We start from the raw sequence: 20,978 nt of genomic DNA on the forward strand, positions 1-20,978 counted from the left end.
TTCACACCATTGATCTGGCTCTCAAAAAATTCCTAGTAAAGACCATTAATAGTCTCTAGAGGTAACATTCAGCAGTGGGGACCAGGGTTGCTCCTCTGCCTTCAACTATGATTTCAGGGCCGAGGTAAGAACAGTACAGGATAAATCTGTAAGAATATACTCAATAGCAGGAAATATACTTCCTCTGAGAAAGCACTTTATGTATTGGGTTGGCCAAAAAGTTCGTTTGTTTTTTTTCTGTTAAGATGGCTTTAGTTGTCTTTAACTTCATTCAAAATAATTTTGTTAGATTGTATTGTGACAGCTGTCATGATCAACATGCATTTAAAAAAAAAAACTTACCAAAATTGGTAAATTTTTGTGTCATCATTTTAATCGAGGATGGAAGAAAATAAGCAACATTTTCAGCATATCATGAAAGGTAAAAATATTATTTCAAAAAAGGTAAAAATGCAACTGAAACGCAAAAAAAAGATTTGTGCAGTGTGTGGAGAAGGTGCCGTGTGACTGATCGAACATGTCAAAAGTGGTTTGCAAAGTTTCGTGCTGGAGATTTCTCACTGGACAACATTCCACTGTTGGATAAACTAGTTGAAACTGATAGCTATCAAATCGAGACATTAACTGAGAACAAGCAACATTATACCACACGGGAGATAGCTGACATACTCAAAATATCCACATTAATAAAGTTATTGGTGAAAATGAAAAATGTGTCTTTTATTTTATGGAAAAAACTAAATGGACTTTTTGGCCAACCCAACATTTCCCCAAACCTGCCCCTAATCAATCAACTCCAATACACAATGCCATGCTTCTGAGTTACATGGCAATGGGAATCCAAATAAACAAAAAAGGCAGTTCAGTTTTGTAAGAAACAATATATTTTATTTTTCTGACACCACAGCTCTGGTGAGTGGTTTTGTACCAAATTTAATGGAGGTTACACAAAACGTTTTACGCATGGGAGGGGAAAGGGGAAGAACCACAAAATTAAAAAAATCCTGGGTAGCTTTTAGCATGTTTCATTCCCACATTAATAAAATTCACTTGGGAATTCCTAATAAAGGGAAAACAAAAAACAAGGTAGGCGGGGAAGGGTATATTGGGGAAGAAAAGACAGAAAAGAAGATACTCAAACATTCCAAAGACAGTTCTCTCCCTTCAGAAGCCAGGATGACGCCCAGCATGGAAGGCAAGTCCTTGTCATATTTCCCCAAAATAAAACCATGTATTGCAGCTGCCAAAGGAAAAAAGAAGAGGGAAGGAGGGATCACTCATGGGGACACAAGGGAAGAAGACACGCTTAACCAAGAAGGTGGGGAAGGAGAAGGGTGGGTGGGGGACCAGAGAAAAATGTGATGGTGGATTTGCAGACTTGGATAGTGCTAAAAAGCACTGGAACTGAAAAACAAAATGTCCTAGATGTCGTTATTCTTAAAAAGAAAAATTTCCCCCCTCCCCCTACCCCTTGCTGAACTTAGTTCCTTTTTTTGTGCTTTTCATTAATACTCTGTTCTGAGGTTGTAATTTGGTTTTTCTATACACTGGAGTTGAAAGAAAATAGTCCAAAGGTCTGAAGATGGATTCTCCACCTAAAGTAAACAGCCCAGCATTCCTGTTCTCCTCTTGTCCCAAAGACTAAAGTCTCTGCTAAAATTCCTTTTACAATATAGTACAGAACACAAAATAATAAAGCCCGAAGCAAAAAACAAAACCAGAAAACAATCCTGGGAGAAGCCAGTCCAAAGGACGTAAACATACAGAGAATGGTGCAACACATGACCGATGGCAATTCTAAAGCACGGCTACGGATTCCCAGAAGTAGGTGCCATCATGGAATACCCAAGTCCACAAAAATAATTTTTAAAAAATAAATCTTAAAAAAAAACCACACCTGTTGATTAAATGAATCATTTGTTTTCAGGTAAATCCATACATTCTTGAGTTCCCCCCACCCCCAAAGGAGCCCTCGGGTCTCTGTTCTCCTATTGCATGATCAACAGTCTCCTGGAACTCCCTCAAAGCAGCCCTCAGGACCTGAAATCTCATCTTGACAAGGATCAGCACATCCAATCTTAGCAGCTTAAAACATCATGTTTCCTGGGTTGGCAGGTCCTTGGCTAAATCCACCCATGCCCACGTCAGTGGCCATGCCCCTGGGCCTCATCTGTGGGGGGATCATGATGTTCTGTTGGGGTCCCATCATGCCCTGCATGGACATCATCATGCCTGGAGAGCCCACAGGCCCAGGGTGGGTGTAGAGCCCAGCAGGTCCCCGATCCTTGCCAGGAATCATGCCCACGGCAGCAGCTGGATTGCTCATCAGGGTGGGCTGGCCGGGCATTGTAGATTGTGCTGGTGACATCATCCGATGGTGAGGTCCCATCATGCCTTGCTGGAGAAAGGCTGGTGGTCTCATTGGGTTGTGGCCTGACATGGATGGAGCTGTGCCAAGAGGGATGTCCGGAGTTCCCACAGGCCCTGGACCTCCCATGCCAGGTAATGCTAGTCCCATTCTGGGGGCTTGCTCGCCCATCATCCCCTGCATGTGCGAAAACCCAGGACCAGGACCCTGGGCCTGTTTACGGCCTGGGACTTCCCCTCGAGGGAAATATTGCAGTGTCTGGCTAGGCTTCTCAGATGGAATAATGCGAGACAGATCAAATTCAGGGATTCCGGTGGCTCCAGGTCGAATGACCTCCTGCAGATCTGGGTCTGTAAACACTGAAGGCATGCTATTCCCCAAGACAGCAAAGGAGTCAGGACCCCCTGGGCCTCCAGGCTTGCAAAGTGCTGCATCTGCTGAGCTCTGGGGCAGATTGCTTGAGCGGCCAAGGGGACCTTCTCCTGGGAAACCCATACCTCCTGGGAAGTTGCCCTGCCCCCCACTGGGGCCATTGTGAGGGAAAGGAACCTGCTGTGGAGGAGACTGTACTGGTGGGAAGCCCTGGGGAAAGCCCATTCGTCCTTGAGGTACCATTGGAGGCTCCTGGGACCCATGCCCCATGATAGGATTGTGTGACATCAAGCCTGGCCCCATTGGGACCCCATGAGGAGGTATGTTGGGTCCCATGGCATTCGGAGAGGGCATCTGATTGGAGTGAGAAAGTGGTTGGGTCATTCCCATTGGGCTCAGGGTTGGCATCGGGACCACGGGGTTTGGACCTGAAATTCGAGGATTCTGTGTATTAATGCCCATTCCTAGAAAAATAAAAATATCAAAGGAATCAACTTAACTGAAAGCGACTCAGAAGAACTGTAATAAATCAAATTAACAAAAAAATTATTGTGCATGAGAAGTGCATGGTACTATACTAGGAATATATACAACACACTGCCCCTGCCCTCAATAAGATTATAACACATTTAGGGGCATACAAAGCAACAGCTCAGCAAGACAATACATTATTGTCTTAAATTATACAACATAGAGTATGTGGAAGACAGCTTGAAGAAAGTCTCCTGTGTGAAAAGTTACAAATTAATATGCAAATGAGTATATAGTATTCTTCATTAGAGACATTTAACGTAGAAGCAATTTGTCTTCATGGCTTAAATATGGTCCTTTTTTGAGAAGGAGGATTAAGTAGTCCTATAAGTCCAAGAATCAGAAATAATAACAAGGAAACCAAACAGGCCTTCATCAATTGACATTTGGAATTATCATTTTACATTTCCTTACACAGCATTTCGCATTTTAGGTTATATGAAATGTTAAAGAAATGGTAACTTTTAATGAAAAAGGAACGCATGTAGGTCCTACTATACATATTCTAGGACATTTAAATATTTGGTTTTCTATGCTGTTACTGAGTATATAAGGATGGTGCTTGCACTGTCCACACAGCGTATCTAACCTGATTAAGATTGTTGATAAATAAAGAGCATTCCTAGCAATCAGAATGGCCGAAAAGTCATGGTGTCTCTGTGGATCATCTTCACCATCTCAGATCATTTCCTTTAGTGTTTAGTGAGATTTGGGGGGCAGGAGGTAGAGAGGAGTGAAGGAGTACAGGAATATAGAATAAATTTTCTCTCTCTAGTCCTAAAGAAAGTGCTTCTCTAGGAAATAGGGGCTTTCCACTGTCTGAAATCCTGTGGCTGTTTGTGGTCTGAAGCTGCCTTTTCAGGAAAATACTTGAGAATTCAAGACATTCCAATCAACATGTTAAAATTAAACTGCTTTCAGTGTTGCTCCAGAAGGGCCCCTCCGCCAAAAAAAAACCCCAGGTAACAGAAGCATCAGAACTTCTACAAGGAACTATAAGGACACCTGCTTTCTTATAAATACATATTGAATCAAGCTAATAAAAAATTGTTATCTTCCTCTAGTCAAGACACTTTAATTCTATTGAAACTTAGATGGTATATTGTTGAACCTCCATCTATTGAGGTCTATAGTCATCGAGAAAACATGCAGTAAGTTTCTTTTGTCTACCACATCCTGTCTTCCTGATTTCTTACCTGGCATGTTATTCATTGATGGCAAGTTGGGAGAGCGAGCTGGAGGGGAGTCGTCATCTGAGCTGGCCACCGTCTTGATGGCATCATGGTATAATGGGGTGGAACTGGGCATTGCAAACTTGGACATTCGAGACATCATAATGGACAGTGGGTTCTGGGACAGGGTTGGCTCTGGAGGCATGGTGTAAGGTGTGCTAGAAGAGAGACTTCCCGGGATATTCACAGAGGCAGACTGGCTGGCCGTAGGAGCTGGTGGGCCACCTAGGAGAAGAAAGCAAAAGAAAACAAAATGGGCAGGGAATAAGATTCCTCTTGAAGGCTAGTGGTCCTATAATTATGAACTAGCAAGGCCAGGAATGAGACAGAGGAGCAGGACAGTGTTATTAGACCTGGGACACAGATCGTCAACCTTCTAGTCAAGCTCCCTGTGTGCAGAGGAAGACAGTAGTGTGATGTGGAGGTGACAGACCCACAGAGGGGAAGACAAACACACCAAGAGTGCATTAAAAATATTAGTTCAAGCTTGGGAAAACATGGTTTACCAACATCTATTTCACTGAAAAGAATGTAGAATAAGTATATTGTTCCCTTGCCAGTTGTAGTTTAGAATTTGATGCAGGGATTAGTATATGCTGTAAGGCCAGACTAGTGCTTTGACCCCAGGTACTAGCCCATCACCCTACACATGTTCTTGATTAAATTCCACAGCAAGATATCTGAACTACAAAGGTCCAAGGGGGCTGTTCTGCTGTACAGATTTTATGAACTGCTACAAAACAGAGAGAAACACTTTAGCTTGCAGGATAAAACTTGTTTTATTCTGATTTTAGTCTTTCTTAAATGGAGACAGCTCAGACCTAGTATTTACACCTCAGTGCTCATCTTCCACTGACCACCTCTGGTCCCATTCACAACCACTATTATCAGTGAGAGCTTCTCCTAGCAGGAAAATACCAATAAATTTTAGGTGATCTGTGAGAACAGCAGTCTAACAAGGAGGTTTGGTAACTTTTTTGTGGTCAACAGGCCTTCATGAGAACCACTGGAAGTCTCTCAGAAGCCTCCCCTCTTTGCTTGGGATTATATTCAGAATCTCTTAACATAAGAGCAGCCCTTTGAAGTGGATGGGTCTAATATTTAAAGAAGTCATATTTATTCAATGTTGACATTTTATTTTGCCAAAATGTGTTCACTGTGCAAATGTGAATTGTTCTGTGCAATCACACAATTTCCCATTTCCCATCTCCTTTAACAGTCTTATTTGGCAAATATATTCAGCACTAAGAGCCTGTGTTCTTTGCCAGGAACAGACACTTGTGCATAACCCCATGTAAGTACTGGTCATGCACCTGGCCAACAAATATGTCTATCTCGGCAAAGGCCGCCTCCTGTGGTTGCACAGTTAAGACAAGACACCAGCTTTCCTAAAGTAAATAAAACAGGCTTTTGCAATCTTTAGCTGCAAAATGCAACTGTGAGGATGAGAGCATACTGACCTGACTCTACGCTTCCCAGCATGGCTGGGGAGGTCATTGTGAGTGGAGTTTTGTGGTTTGGAGGGATCCCAGGACTCTGAAGAGGAGGTTTAGGAGAGGAGGTCCATCCAGGTGATGGGGCAGGAAGTGATGGAGACTTGAGGTGAACAGGAGAAGCAGCAGCAGACCCCAAGACAGGCGGGGACTTAATGGAAGAAGCAGCAGCTGGGCCCGCCAGCATGCCTGCCAGCTGCGATGGAGTCTGAGGGGATTTGAGGTTCCCAGAGGGTGAGCCCAACATCGGTGACTGAACTTGGCGCATTGTGGGAGATTTCAAAGGGTTAATGCCTGGGGAATGTACCTGGCTGCCTGCCACAGATATATCCAAGGGCTTCCGCCCTAGGCCACGCTGAACTGGAGGAGCTGCGTTGAGGCTAGTGGGGTTACTGGAAGGGTTGAGAGGTAGTGGTGGCATATGACTGAGCCGGCTGTTAGTCCTTTGGTCAGGCCCAATTGATTCTCTGAGATTCCGCAAGCCACTGTTGCTGCCTGGACCCTGAGACATGGGGAGGAATGGCCTGGGGCCCATGCCGTACTCTTGCTGAGGATGTTCACCAAATGGCAGTGGTACCATCTTCTGCTGAGCAGGCAGCATGTCTGCGCCACCAGGGCGTAGTTTCATCATCTCCTCAGGGCCCGCCCCAGCCTCTCTCACTTTCTGAGGTATCATCTGAGAGCTGGATCCCATGTTGATGTTTAGGCCGACCTCTCCCTTCATCCCACTCGGAACCACCCCAAATTCAAGTTCCCGACCAGGGCCCATCTGTGGAGGCATTCCTTTTGGAAAGTCACCCCTGGAAGGACTCAGAGGGCCCTCAACTGGTATTCGAGGGAAAATGGGATTATTCCCAGAGTCCATATGTCGCTGGGAGCCTGGAATCATCCTATTCATCTCCATGCTGGGCCTGATGCCATCTATGCTCATCCCTGGAGGGAGGCCTAGCTGCTTCTCTGCCAGCTGCTGTTGAAACATCTCTTCAGACAATCCCTGGGGGTTCGGGAAGCGCTCCCCTCGACCGGGACCACTAAAGACACCCTGGCCAGGTGGGAAGGTTCGACCATCTGGGATTTTTGGCACATCATCTGGCCAACTGACTGCAGAAAGACCTGGTCTAGATGCTGGGTTGGGGATATTTGGCCCCTCCATTTCAGAGTTTATCATTCCTGCAAAGCCAGGGAGGCGCATCTGGCTCCCTGGCATATTGGGGTGGGGCGCTATACCCCTCGGGGGCAGAGAATGAGGCATGTTGATCCCATCAGCAAATGGCTCTGCACCTCCAGATCCCCACCCTTCACTGGGGGTCATCTGGTAAGGAGGGGGAGGCCCGCGGACCACTCCCCGAGGCCCATGCTGATGGATCATCATGTCCTGGAGGGAGCACTGTTGCACAACCACCTGTTCCTGCTTCCTCCTCTTCTCTTCATAAAACTCCTGCTGCAATTTCAGCCAAGCTATCTGCTCAGGGGTCATATGATCCAAGTGGTCAGGTCCCATAGGCCCAGACTGAGAATTCATGGAAGGTGGGACCATTTCATCTGGAGAAAAGGGCACATCTCTATGTCCTTGAGGGCCAAATGGAGCTCCCACGTCTGTCCGGGGCCCAGGTCCCTTACCTAGGCTTTGGGATTGAGCCATCATGGCCTGTATTGGGCCTTCTGGTTTTTTCTGAGGTCCATCTAATACCCCAGTGTTCTGCTGGGGTCCCCCACTTTGTCCTCCTGTGAATTCTTTCTCATCGGGGAAAAGCATTCGTTGGATATCTCTGAGCGTTTGTAAGGAGCGCTCCCGGTGCTCTAGCTGTTCCTGAGACAGTCCGTCGGGGTTCTCTCCCAGCGTGGGGGGCTCTCCACTGGACACTGGTGGAGGCGGGGGGACTTTGGAATCTGCTGATGAGCTATTGCTCCCCTGAGAGACAGGGGTCACTGCTCGGTTGTTGGGCGTCAAGTTGGGTCCTGTAGCATCTGGAGGCAGTGGAGTGGAGTTGGCGGGGCTGCCTACAGAAGAAATCAGTTTGTTTTCTACCCCAGGACTATCCCGGTCCAGGGGATGCGGGGGTGCGGCAGGCTTGGGTGCTGGTGCCGGAATGGGTGGAGTTGGCTGCAGTCTGGTATTCTGGGAAGAATTCTGGTCCTGGCTGGCTGGAGTCGGGGGCTGTTGTGTGAGAGGTTTCATATCATTCCGAAGAGCAGATATCTGTGTGTTCTGAAAATAAACAAGATTTTAAAAATAAAAATCTTTGGTAAATTGAACAGAAAGGCAATTAAAAGAGCAAGATACGCTATAAAGGACTCATTCCAGTCACAGAAATCTACCCTGACAATTGCTGTAAAAATTGCTCATGTACAATTCCACTTTGGACATGGAGACATTTTGATTTTTTTTTACTTCCACTTTACATTCAAATGGCATCTTCTTCCCCTGGATGAAGATTAGGTTTCAATAACTTTATAAGCATGCCAGGGAGAGCCACTCTGCCAAAGTGAATACATTTGAGTATCTATTTCGAGGAACAGGTTTGATATCACATGTCTACTATGTGTTTCTGATTCAGGGCGAGATTAGTTTCTTGGTACGTGGGAGGCTGTACCTAACACCTTTTCCTTTCCCAAAAGCACAACTGTGTATGCAGACATCTCATTGTCAATCAAAAGGCCTGATGTTTTCAACTGAAAGAGAAAGTACTTGGTTACAGCCAGTCCCATCCTCTACCAGCCACAAGTAGCAGGCAAGGCTGCCCCATTTCAGTGTCTCTTCTGGCAGAGTGACAACTGATGTACTCCTCTCCTTGAGTTTCCAGGGAGCCTGACATCTCTAGTTTCTGTTTTCAGTTTGTGATCACTGATTCCATATTTGATAAGAATTTGTACATTAACTGTAGTAAGATAATCTGCAGGCAGGAAGTGTCTGTGGAGAAATCTGAGGCTATCTAGCTCATGGTGTCTCTTTATCTGTTCTTTCCAATAGACAGCAGACTGCCCTTTTTACAGGCTGGATGATTGCCTTATTATTATTTATTAAGTACCAATGCTATACTGAGTCCTGGGTAAAAGAATACTCACCTACAGCAGGTGACATGGATGCTGTTAGTATTTGGAAGAAGGATGTATATGTTCTGGTTCTAAACTTTGGCACTGCTGAGGTACTAAGGAACAGAAGGAACCAGCCTACAAACTCCACCTCAGAGATCTTTCGCCGACCTCCACGGAGCCATATGATCCCTTTTTGGTGTTCATTTGCTCCTACTTGTTCACTTAATCCAGTCTATATTTCCAAAACCCTAAGGATCTTACTTACCTCCCCACCTCCTCTCTGGAATGTTTACCTGGGTATCTCTGCATAGGAACAGTTTGTGTTGCATAAACACAAAGGTACATCTTTGCATGTTCACATTCTGTGACTGTGTATAAGTGTTTCACTTGCAGGTATCCATGCACATATGTCTCCAGAGACTGGTGTGGGTCAGGACTCACTGGATGAATCTGTAAGACTCTGTATGGTCAAAGTGTTTTCCACATCTCTGACTCTTTAAGTAGACTGTAGGGATCACGTTTATTTCTTTCCAGTGCCATTTTAAGTTTGGTTTTGTCAACCAGGTTTTGTTTGTTGGAGGTGGGCACTGATTTTATATAAGGTGACTATGATAGAAAAAATACTTTAGTACCATCCTTTTTTATACTTTTTCTTACATTTTGTATCCTCACTCGAGGACAACTTCCTAACCAACTGAGCCACATTGGCCAGGAACAGTACCATCCTTTTTATTTTATATTTGGAGCAATGGTGCTCCAAATATATTTATATTTGGAACTATTCCCAATTTCCTGCTTAACTCCTTCTCTGATTTCATTTCACCATCAGAGAAGGTGGAGGTAAAAACTATTAAAATCTGTCATTAAGCCCTGACTGGTGTGGCTCAGTGGGTTGGGCATCACCCCACATATCAAGGGATTGCTGGTTCCATTCCAAGTCAGGGCACATGCCTGGGTTGCAAGCCAGGTCCCTGGTTGGGGGCATGCAAGAGTCAACAGATCGATGTTTCTCTTACACATCGATGTTTCTTTCCCCTTCTCTCTCCTTCCCTTTCCCTCTCTCTAAAAATAAACAAATAAATAAATACTATCTTCTTAAGAAAATCTGTCCTTAAGTCAATAAAATGTTGATTGGAATTGCACTGTACCCTGTGTATCCTATAAAATTTAAATTTATATAAGTATAAATTAAAAAATATATATACAGATAGACACACACATTTTAAATATTAGATATATCCATCCTCTGTCCTTGAATAGTAGAATACATGTGGAAAGTGAAATTTCTTTTCCAAGTCTAGGAAAGCCCAAGGTCTGTTATGTCAACAGAGAGGAACTTTGCTGATATACAACTTACATAAAATGTCACCTATTTTATTTTGTATTATCACTTCAGTCATTTATTGCCATTTAACTTTTCCCATGTTCGATAGTAATCCCAGTATCAGATGTTACGCTTCCTGAAAGCGGAGACGGTCTCGACCCTCTCAGTGCCCCCACATCACATTCAGTGGACTGCCTTAACACTGCCAGACACAAAAAATATCTTCCGGTGTGATTTGGAACACTACCTATATTAAAATAACCACTGTATGCTTTTTCTAATGTAGTTTGTATTAAGTGCTTTAAGTTCCAGGCAGGAAACAGATTTAACATTTATTATAATTTTGAAAATATCAAGCAATTAAAAGTATTCAGTAGTACTCTCACTTTGAAATAAGAATCATTTTGAAAGTCATGAAGATTCTCTGATTTATTTATGACTTTATGATTCTATGACTTTATGATTTATTGGCATGTGCTCCACTATTGTAGTTTTAGTTGTTGCTTTTTTCTATTCTTCAACTAACTCGAGTTGTTGTTTTTTTTTTTTAATCCTGCTCTATCCACAGGGCCTGAATTTAGATTTTCCCAGAGATAGTTCATGAAGGAAATCCTAAGATACCTCCTTTTTCATTTTGTATTTTTTTCCCTCCTAGTAATTCATCAATATACCAGCAGACTAGTAGAAAAGGCCAGTGCAGTGTGATAGGCCTCAAACCACTATGCCAAAATTAGGTTAAAAGCCCAGAATGTAGCTTATAACATCAAGACCACTGCCCTATAGATGACATTCTCCATCTCCCACCTTTAGTCAGAGCCTTTAAACCATTATTCCAATTTCAAAATGACATACCAGGGGGGCTGTGCTTCTCTCTGCCTTGCTGTTCGAGATGTTTTGGATGTGGAAAGAGACAATTGTTTCAACCTGGCCCTTCAATACCGCTTCTGCAGCTCTGCAAAGACAGGGAGATACACTGGGGCTTGTTTCTAGTTCACTCACTGTAAGTCCAAAGCACTTTTGCCCTACATTGAATTTGCAATAGGGAAGAATAAGAAGTATAAAGAACCACCAAAAATCTTGAAGAAATCAACAGAAATAGGTTGTCATTATATGAGGAGGTGTCACAAAAAACTCAGACTTTATTTATAAAAAAGTGTGTATTTATTCTTACATGTTTAAACTTCAGGCACCTTCAGAGTACTCTCCATTTTTTCCAATGCTCAAAACAGTTTTTGAACTTGTCAATTTTGATGTCTTTTAGTGCTTCTGCTGCTTTTTTTGTTTTACCTCAGCAAAATGTTTCCCTTGGAGGACTCTTTTCATCCAGGGAAACAAAAAAGTTGCTAGGGGTAGGGGTGAGATTGGGTGAATAGGGAGGGGGGGCACAGGGTCATGCCATGTTGGTCAAAAACTGCTGAACACTCAGTGCAGTGTGGGCAGGAGTACTCATAAATCTCTCATGATGAAGTGGGCAAACTTGTTGAATCTTCAAAAAAAATTCACTGAAGCCTGATGCAGCCACCCACAACATCAGCTGGTACACTGATACAGATGGATTCCTAGAAAACTCACTTAGCGGAGGAAGCCTGTGCTACAAGGGGCCAGCCTTCCAGGAGATAATTCGTTTTGGAGGGATATCCCCTCATATGTCTATCATTTACCATCAAACTTCTTGAAATTAAAAGATAACCATTAGCAAATCTCAAAAGAGATATTAAAAAACCCCAAAACTTTCTCCTTCAAACCAATACACTGTGGTGAGTGTTTTATAGAGAATCCTAATTCAAAATTCCAACCTGAGAAGGGTAAACATGAAATCTCATAACACCTAACGATAAACTAAGGCTGTCAAGATTCATTTTGTATACTAATTTTAAAATCTTAAATGGAAAAGTCAGAAAACTATATGTAGGCCATATTCACATTTTTAACAAATAAGTAAGTAAAAGTCCATTGACCTATCCATCCATCAGAAACAACATGTACCAAAACAACTCCCTAATTTTCTTGGTGAATTTCAGAGATATTTTTCTTTTTAGTTATTGATGTTTTCCAATTATCCTAAAATGGATGTGTATTACTTATGTCATCTAAAAAAGAATACCAGGGTGTAAAAAAAGTGAATGGCGCAATCAATCCCTTTTGTGTTTAAAAAGGCATATATATATATGCTTGCATAAGCACAAAATATTTCTGGAAGGAAAGCCAAGGAAGTTATCATTGTGGCTGCCTCTGTGGAATGGGGGTGGAGGTTTTATATTTTATTTTACCTCTTTCTATGCTATTAATCTGAAGTGGGGCGGGGGGGAGGATCAATAAGAACTTAGGTGCCCAAACATGCAAGCTAAGTCAACAGCAAGACACAGCCATCAACTTACTTATTGGCCATCTCAGTAGAAAACACATAAACCACTTTGGCTGGAGTCTTCTGAGCAGGTGTGGACTCTAGGGCAGTAGTCTGGCCATGGGAGGGAGTGGAAGACCTGGGGGCTGTAGCATTTGACGTGGTCATCGAATGTGGTGTATGTTGTGAATCCTGGGACTTTATGTGATCGGCAGAATTACATTCTAATATAAAAGAATGAAAAGATTCATGTAATACAAAGAATAAAACTCTCTTCTGCCAACATATACAACGTCATAACACAAACCCACCTTGAGAATTTCAAGGAGGAAGTACCTGGCTAAGAGGAAACCTCTTTTACTCATAAAAACTGAAATACACTTCTCCCTAAATGACTAATTATAAAACATTCTTCCCCCATCTCCTTCTCTATCATACATCCTTCAGATAGTAGCATAAGTGTCTCTTCTTCCTGGAAACCTTTTTGGAACCTCTTGGACTAGACCAAATACCCCTGCTAGTTGAACCCAAAGCTCCATAATTTCTCTTATTTTAACATTTAGCATTTTACAAATGTTATCATAATTGTTTAACGGTCGGTCTGGGTGCACTGAAATCCTTGGGGATAACAACTGTATCTGTCTTCCTGGCACAGCATTACCCAAACCCAGCACAGTGCTGGCACTTAAAACAGGCTTCCCACAGATACCTGAGGGAAGAAGGAAAGACAGGAGAATATTCACCCAGGTTTTCATTTCTAATTTGGGTTGGAAAATCACACTTCCACTTGAATACTGGCTTTATGTTCTGGCCTGCAGTTAAGATTTTTGGTCTTATATCAGGAGAGGAAAAAGCCTAAAACCACAGCCACTGGTCCCATACTCTTGCTAGCTCACTCCACTTTTGTGCCTACCTGATCTCTACCACATGTAGTCACTCATTCCTGCCCCACTGAAATCAGCTGTGACAAACCCCAACTAGTGCCAGGACTTCCCCTTGTGCTTACAACTCTGGCAAAGTGTCAACCAGACAGCACAAAGTTTTGGAGGATCAATCTGATGGAGAAGAGAAGGAAAGGCCAGAAAAACTGCTCCAATGTGAGCTACTTGCATTGACTAACTGGAACTACTGGCTTGATATCAAAGCACATCCATTAGAACATGGTGAGGGTCACAGAATATATGACCATTAACTCCAAAAAATCTGCACATTCTTAAGAGCAAGAATTCCTCAATAAGGTGGTTCCAAACTATTCTTCAGTATAGGAAAATGGGAAGAAATAGTTCCATCTTAAACTGCAAACTCCTGAATCTGACCCCTACTCTCCCCACTTGGCTATTAGCCTCTCCAACATCCACCAATGTCAAAGGCCTTCCTGCAGGAATACCTACGTCCCTCTGAGTCTCAAAGATCTTATAGACATACCTTTAATGTCAGAGTCATCGTTTGGAGTCCCAGGATCTCTCTGATCAAAGGAGTCGGCGGAAATACTTCGCTCCCTTTTCCCCTTGCCCTTGGCACCATTTCCAGCCCCATTCTTCAGCCCCATGCTCCCACCTGGGCCAGGGAGCGCTTTAGGGGTATGGCCCCCACTCTTGGAGTCACAGGGGGATGGCTGGGATTGGCTGGCTGAGCCCCCCTGTTTACCCTGATTGGAGAATTTGGAATCCAGCTGGGGGTTTCCAGATGGGGACATCACTGTAGGGGGACGAACCATCACCTCCTGCTTTGACTTAGGGCTACTAAAAGAGACAAAGAACAAAGGGAGATCAGACACTGGATATAGCTGGGCATCACAAATTAGGGAGAAGCAGAAGCAGAAGCAGTGGGGTGAGTGGGGTTACTGAGTCTTCAAATAACTACCCCATGTTTCACCACAGCAAGTTGCTTATTCCCTCCATCCCTGCTCCCATCTCAGAGAGGACCAAACAGAGTGGCCTGTCAAATGGGGACCCATCTCTAGGGCTTCTGTCAATAAAGGACAATGGTTTTGGGTTTCTATGTACACTAGCACAGAGTAAACAAATAGGCATCATGAAGATCAAAATACTACCCACCCCCAAGCCTTCCCAGCTGATGACATGAGACAACTGTAACAGGAGTCCAGCTTCCCTAATGGAAAATACAAGCAGGTCCAGAAGAGCAAGGAAACCCTCTGTGACTGGCAAGTTAGGAAAACCCTCCATATCTAACCCCCACCTCCCCAAAAGCAGCATCACACAGAGCAGATACACTAACTCCTACCTCCAGGAGACTAGGAAAAATTCTTGTAAAATGTCAACTTAAGTGCTATGGACCAGAGGAAAAAGCTTCACAGCCCAGGGGCCATTGTTTTAGTTCTGGGACCTTGGTTCTTCCTCTTCATTATTCCAGGCCTCAGTTCCCTCATTTGTCAAGGTGAGCACATTGTACTGGGTGGTCTTTAAGGTCCTTTTGTTTGTGCTTTGGTGAGGAGGGAGTGGTAAGGAGGTCAAGGGACGATGGACAAAATAACAGAAAAACTCTAACATAATGTTGCCTGTTTACTATTCTATTACTGTTTACTTATCTATTTTCTCTTTTTTTCCCCATTGGGTCTCATTCACTTCTAGTTCCACACATTGTTCCACCAATGAGTGTTCATGGTCCCCCTACGACATCACCACGTGGTCACGGACACAGCCCCTGTCCTTACCTCTGTGTGTTTCCTGATGGAGAGTTCCTCACTTTAGGGTTACTGGAATGCATTGATTGAAATCCTGAGCCTGCAGTCACAATCAGGGACGGGCTCCCCGAGTTCGTCTCGGGCTACAGCAGAAACAGATACTGAGGGCAGTGGCAGTGGCCCACTGCTTGCTGGGTGTGTTCCTTAGCGCTGGCCACCTGTATGCCTTTTTCCTCTTTGTTTTCCTCTGCTGTGGAAATGGGTCCTTTCCCCTTGCAGCTCCAGCATTCTCTGGGTGTGTGCCTCCTGCTGCCAAAGGAAAATTTCGCATCTCCAGGGCACACTGCATGAAAAGGCCACCCAAAAAAGAATTGGGCAAAAATGCAGAGACATATAATACCCTTAGAACAGGATCAAGTTTAAAGCACTAGCCAACTCGACAATGTAGCAGATAGATCATTCCTCAGCTTCCATCAGGGTTAAAGGACAGGGTGATGCTCATATTCTGGCCAAAAGGCTCTGGTGCTAAAGCAGCTGAAGAGTGACTAAGACCTTCTGCCAAGCATACAAGCCTCCTACCCAAGCATCATGTACCAGGCATTTGTAAGTAGATTCAAGAAAAAACATTTTTATCTTTAGCCACATATTCTCCATTACATTTCTCTATTTCCAAATATAAAACCCTCCGAAATGAGGGTCCCCCCCGCCAAAACAGTGCTTTGAAAACCACTGGGTACTCCAAATCCATAGCAACTATCTGGTGTTTCGCCTCTGATGACAAACAATGGCACCAAAATGGAACAAACCCATCCCAACTTCAAACCATGAAACAAATTAATCTATCTTATATTCTCAGAGCTTCAGGGTGAGGAGATATTAAAGGAGGTACTTCTGAAATCAACTATAGAGCCAATACTAAATACAATCAGTTATTCTCTTTGATTTCTGTGATCTTTCTATTAAATTATGGCAAGTATGTGTCTTGTGTTCTTGTTGCTTATTGACAGGGATTGCAGGCATGGGTAAACATGGGAATGATCCATAATGCTGAAGGTAAAAGAACATCTTTGAAGGCTAAGGTATTTTAGAGTTAATTTGCAAGGCTAATTTGAAGCATAAAGGTCAAGAAAATACTCCCAAACCTAGCCAGAGGACAAATGAGAAAGTTCTTCATTTAGGGAAAAGATGGTTTCTGTGTAACCACTGTTCCTTCACCTCCCTCCCCACCTTCTGGTATTTCATCAATGGAGTATATATAGGGCTAAAGAAGAAGGATATTAGATACAGGATTCGTGGCTAAAGAATCAAGGGAGTTAGAAGTAGCTGTTACAGTTACATATACTTTGGGAAACTCAAGAACTGGACTAAAATAGGAAAGATTAGTTATATTTGAGGTTTTGGCACTGTGTACAATTACTGTCAAGTCTGAGATGTCTACTTCTTCATTTAGAAATGTGCAATAGTCCCAGCTATTTTACCTGAGACACTGAAAGGAATATATGAAAGTTCTGAGGAATACAATCACATTCTTTTCTTTTTACATGAATAAAATGCTATGAAATATTTCTATCCTGATCTAAGGAGAAAGTATTTCCCAAAACATTTTGGTCTTAATTAAATTTAAGCTTGTATTTTTATCCCCCACCACCTTCGGCTTTTCCCCTCCCCTCAGTTTAGAATATAAAGCTGATTGTGGTTGTCAAGTTTGACATACACAATCACAAGCCATTCTGTAACCTCTCACTAAGTCACTGGTAAAACAGACATAGCAAATGCATCTTGAAGGGAGAAAACCATCAGAAAACATTTACCTTGGGAAAAGAAAAGCTGTTACCACCTATATAGTCCCTTTCTGTAACTTCTTCTGGTACTTTCTGTCTGCATTATACATTCTAGCACTCAATCATATGTTGCACTGAATAGTCTTATGTGTGTATTGTATCCCCCTATAAACACTTTGAAGACAGAACCTTGTTTTAAAGTTCTTGTATTTTTATGTACTACTCAGCATAATGTACTAAGAAGGTGGTAGGACCCTCAGTGACTTCCTCAGTTCCTCCCATACAGAAACACCTAATATCTCTGTTGTACTCTTCTCCCCAAAGAACTCAAAACATATTACAAATATCAAATCATCTTAATAGGTCAGGTTTCTGATGAGCTGGTAGCAAACATTATTACTACTAATAATCCTATAAACATAAAACACTTATATTTTCAAAATACTTCTCCACACAGTTCCTTGTTCTCACACTTTGGTCCAACCTAATCAACAGTCATATTACAGATGAATGAACAGAGCACAAAGGTGTGAATGGCTTCTCAAGGTCTCCAGCTGGCGCTGGCTAACCTGGTTCTTTGCCCTAAGTCCCCTCCTTACCATTACTTTATGGGTGGAGAGACACACAGAAAGCTGAAACAAGCATGTGGGTTCACCTAGTAACAGGAAAACATATGTGTTTCAACCCCTAATCCATGGGAGTAGCTGAAATGTCACCCCAGCATTATTTAGCCTTCCCGACACTTAAAACAACTAAGCAAAAAAATCTGCCAAGTATCTTATCACACAGTTCCAAAAACTAAAATTTTGGAACTACAACTCCTCCTACTATCACAGCTCCCACATTTGCAGGTTGGTGCTCAACTGTTTACTTTTAAGGATTGGAAAAAATCTTCCACAGAATGGTTAAATGCCAGAGAGAGATTATTTTCCCCAATGTAACTAAATCTCCTAACTCCTTAGATCTATATATGTTTCCCTCTTTTTATCTTAAAAAATACTTAAAACACTTAGTGTGTGTCAGTCATTCTTCCAAGCATTGTCCATATAGAGTCACTCATTCACAACCACCCCAGAAGGCAGGAACCCCTGCTATCCCTATTTCACGGATGAGGAGACTCTCTCTCTTGGTTTCCAAAACATCACATTCTTCTAGGTTTCCTCTTATTACTCCAGTCCTTCTTTGCTTCCTTTGCTGGCCCTTGCTCTGTGCAATCTCTACGGTTTAGAGGCCCTCCGGACTCTACCCTGGGTCCTCTTCTCTTCTCATTCTGTCAGTTCTCACCATGCTGACAACCCCCATTTTTACATCTCCATCTGCAGACCTACACACACAACTGCCAACCTGGCATCACCCTCAATGCCTCAAAGTTAACAAGATAAAAGATGAAATCTCCTCTCTAGTTAGCCTCCCTCCCTAAAACATTCTCCCTTCAATCTTTCACATTTTAGTAAATGGCACCTTCATCCACCCAGCTCATGTCAGTAATTTGGAGGTCATTCTTGACACCTTTTCCCCTTACTCCAACCCAAATACTAAGTTTGAATATTTTTGCTGAATTAAGTCTCAACCTCAGTGTTTCTTCTTCAGAGAAGCCCCTGAAAGCCCCTGATCTCCATGAAATTCTCTTTTCAGAGCAATCTGTGTTGTTTTACCTTCACAACATTTTCTGTGTTTTGTAATTATGTGTAACATTCATCTCCCTCACTAGGCTCCATAAAGGCAGAGACCAAAACTGATACGTTCATCCCTGTAATCCTAGCATGTACCATAGTATCTGGCACATGGTATTTGCTCAGAAATATCTGTTGAATAAAAATGGAAAATTTCCCCCAAATCATTTTTCTAAACCAGGCATGTTTTCTAGTGGTACCATCCATCAGGCTACTCACCAAAATCCCCAGGGTCACGGTACTACAGTGGTCATCCTGGAGGTGAGAAGCTGGAGAAGTCCAGGAACCCCTGGCTCAAAGATGACCCTCCCCTGGATGAGAAGAAGAAAAACTCTTCAGTGAACTTAATTTTGCTACTGAATATCTAAAGAGAAGGACAGGTTTCCCATTTATTCTAGAATATGAGTTGGAGAAAGTTGTCATCTCCCATGTAAATAGAATGAGTATAAAGGATATATTATCCAATCAATATGTGTTTTAAGGCCCTGTGACTTTCCCTCCTTCCCAACTGCACATTTTATTTTCAGAGACTAGAGAAATATCAAGTGCAAGTAAAACTGATTTTTCTACTTTTTTAATTTCTGGGCGTTTAGTATGAAAAATAGCCCTATTTTTGCTTCTGCACATTCCTTATTAGTACAGAGAATTAAGAGCTAACTGTAAAAGTGAGACTAAATTCCAGACACGCTTTTGAATTCACAAACTGAATACCATTCACAGCTCCTCCCTACTCTCAACTGTAACTCTACATGGTAAGCATTCAGCATGAAAATTTATCTTCATATACTTTTGGGGGGAAGACAGGGCCACTGAGCCCTGATGCCAACTGAGCCAAATGATGTCGTTTGATTGAGTGCCTACTGTGTGCAAAATGCTATACTAAATTGAGCTAGACAAGTCAATAAAACACTGAAGTTCCAGTCAAGTGGAACAATATCCAACAAGAGTCCTTGTAAATTAAATTATAAAACTGAGCCTCCCTCTTTGCCCAGAATTCAGTTTTGAAATTGCAAGGAAGAAACAAGTTCCATAGTATTGAAAGACCAAATTATTTAGGAAACTTTAAAAGAAGACTCTACAGGGTTGTCACAAAGTTGTACGTAAGTTTACAAATTAATCTAACCAACACCAGAATCACTTCTACAATTCCAATTTCAACTCTTCCAATGATCCTTTCCCACTTTTCTGCTCTAAGAAGTCAAGTTTATTACAACTCTGTCATGTTTAACCAATTTTTCTAGGCTATGACCACTGCTCCATAAAAGGCATAGCATCAAACTTAGAATGTGGAACTAAAAGGCCTCAGGATTCCATTCCTCGCTCATTCTTAACTTCTGGCATGCCAACCACTAAAAGGCTTCCTTTCAGAAAAAATACACAATAGAAAGAACCAATCTTTCCCCAACATGTGGTGAAAAGAAAACTATACAATGAACATGAATAGAAAACCTTGGTGCAAAAAAAATACTACTATATGTTCTCATACTTACAGGGTAAAAATGTACATCTATTGTCCTTTAAGCTAACAAACTTTAAGCAAGCAAATAAAAATGTGCATCAAGCTAAAGCGTTTTGACAAAATTTAAGCATTCCAAAATGAATTTCAACTAACATCATTTAGAGTAATAGCTCTCCAAAGTAAAATTTCAGCACAAATGTTCCTTTTTTTTTAAAATAAAACTCTGATTCCCAACTACTCCCAGGAATGTTCTCCATGGCCTCACAGTATTATATTCAAAACACTATTACAACATTGATAAAACTTTGATGTGCAGGTAGGAACTCCTGGAAAAAAGGTTCATCATCTTAGCACCCCACAACCCCCAGTAGAAACTCAATAAATGCTGGTTGATTCATGTAGGATAATGAGCTGGGGCTTAAGCATTACTACCTTGCCTCAAAGTCACACCAACCAATTATGACACGACAAACATCTGTTCAATTCCTCACCACTTGCCTTTCCTATGAGGTACATTATTGCAGAAGTCCCTGGTCACAGAAAAGTAAAAGGTAACTGAACTGACAGTTCTGACTGGCATTTCAGATGACCTCTGCCTTAGGAACTGCTACAATAATAAACACATGCAGTTTTAGCTTACAAGAGACTCTACAGAAAAAGACACAAAAATATAACACACTCAGATTAAATCCCAGAAATGGTGGGCTCATCATCAGGCTCT

The 20,978-nt window shown here is 42.5% G+C and overlaps 2 protein-coding genes across 6 annotated transcripts in view; both read right to left on the reverse strand.

Annotated features, from left to right (window-relative positions):
• Window positions 1-940: 940 nt before the first annotated feature.
• Window positions 941-15,474, reverse strand: BCL9 (BCL9 transcription coactivator). Of its 2 annotated transcripts, XM_054563150.1 has the most exons (7): window positions 15,375-15,474; window positions 14,126-14,442; window positions 12,735-12,924; window positions 11,209-11,308; window positions 5,964-8,205; window positions 4,468-4,728; window positions 941-3,204 (listed from the first exon to the last, which is right to left on the reverse strand). In XM_054563150.1, the coding sequence occupies exons 1-7, from the start codon at window positions 15,425-15,427 to the stop codon at window positions 2,087-2,089; spliced, it is 4,281 nt and encodes a 1,426-aa protein (XP_054419125.1). In that variant the 5' UTR covers window positions 15,428-15,474; the 3' UTR covers window positions 941-2,086. The 2 variants fall into 2 exon arrangements, with proteins under 2 accessions (XP_054419125.1, XP_054419126.1); XM_054563151.1 differs by lacking the exons at window positions 14,126-14,442; window positions 15,375-15,474 and adding an exon at window positions 13,614-13,808.
• Window positions 15,457-20,978, reverse strand: part of LOC129062292 (uncharacterized) — a 75,600-nt gene continuing 70,078 nt past the window's right edge. For all 4 annotated transcript variants that reach the window (XM_054563156.1, XM_054563155.1, XM_054563154.1 and 1 more), the window contains 2 exons: window positions 19,018-19,109; window positions 15,457-15,687 (listed from right to left, as the gene is read on the reverse strand). In XM_054563156.1, the coding sequence (XP_054419131.1) occupies window positions 15,457-15,675 (219 nt within the window). In that variant the 5' untranslated portion in view covers window positions 15,676-15,687; window positions 19,018-19,109. The remainder of the gene's footprint in view (window positions 15,688-19,017; window positions 19,110-20,978) is intronic.

The sequence above is a fragment of the Pteronotus mesoamericanus genome, unplaced genomic scaffold (assembly GCF_021234165.1).
Source record: "Pteronotus mesoamericanus isolate MK-2021 breed Mesoamerican mustached bat unplaced genomic scaffold, CSHL_Meso_final scaffold_705, whole genome shotgun sequence".
NCBI lineage: Eukaryota > Metazoa > Chordata > Mammalia > Chiroptera > Mormoopidae > Pteronotus > Pteronotus mesoamericanus.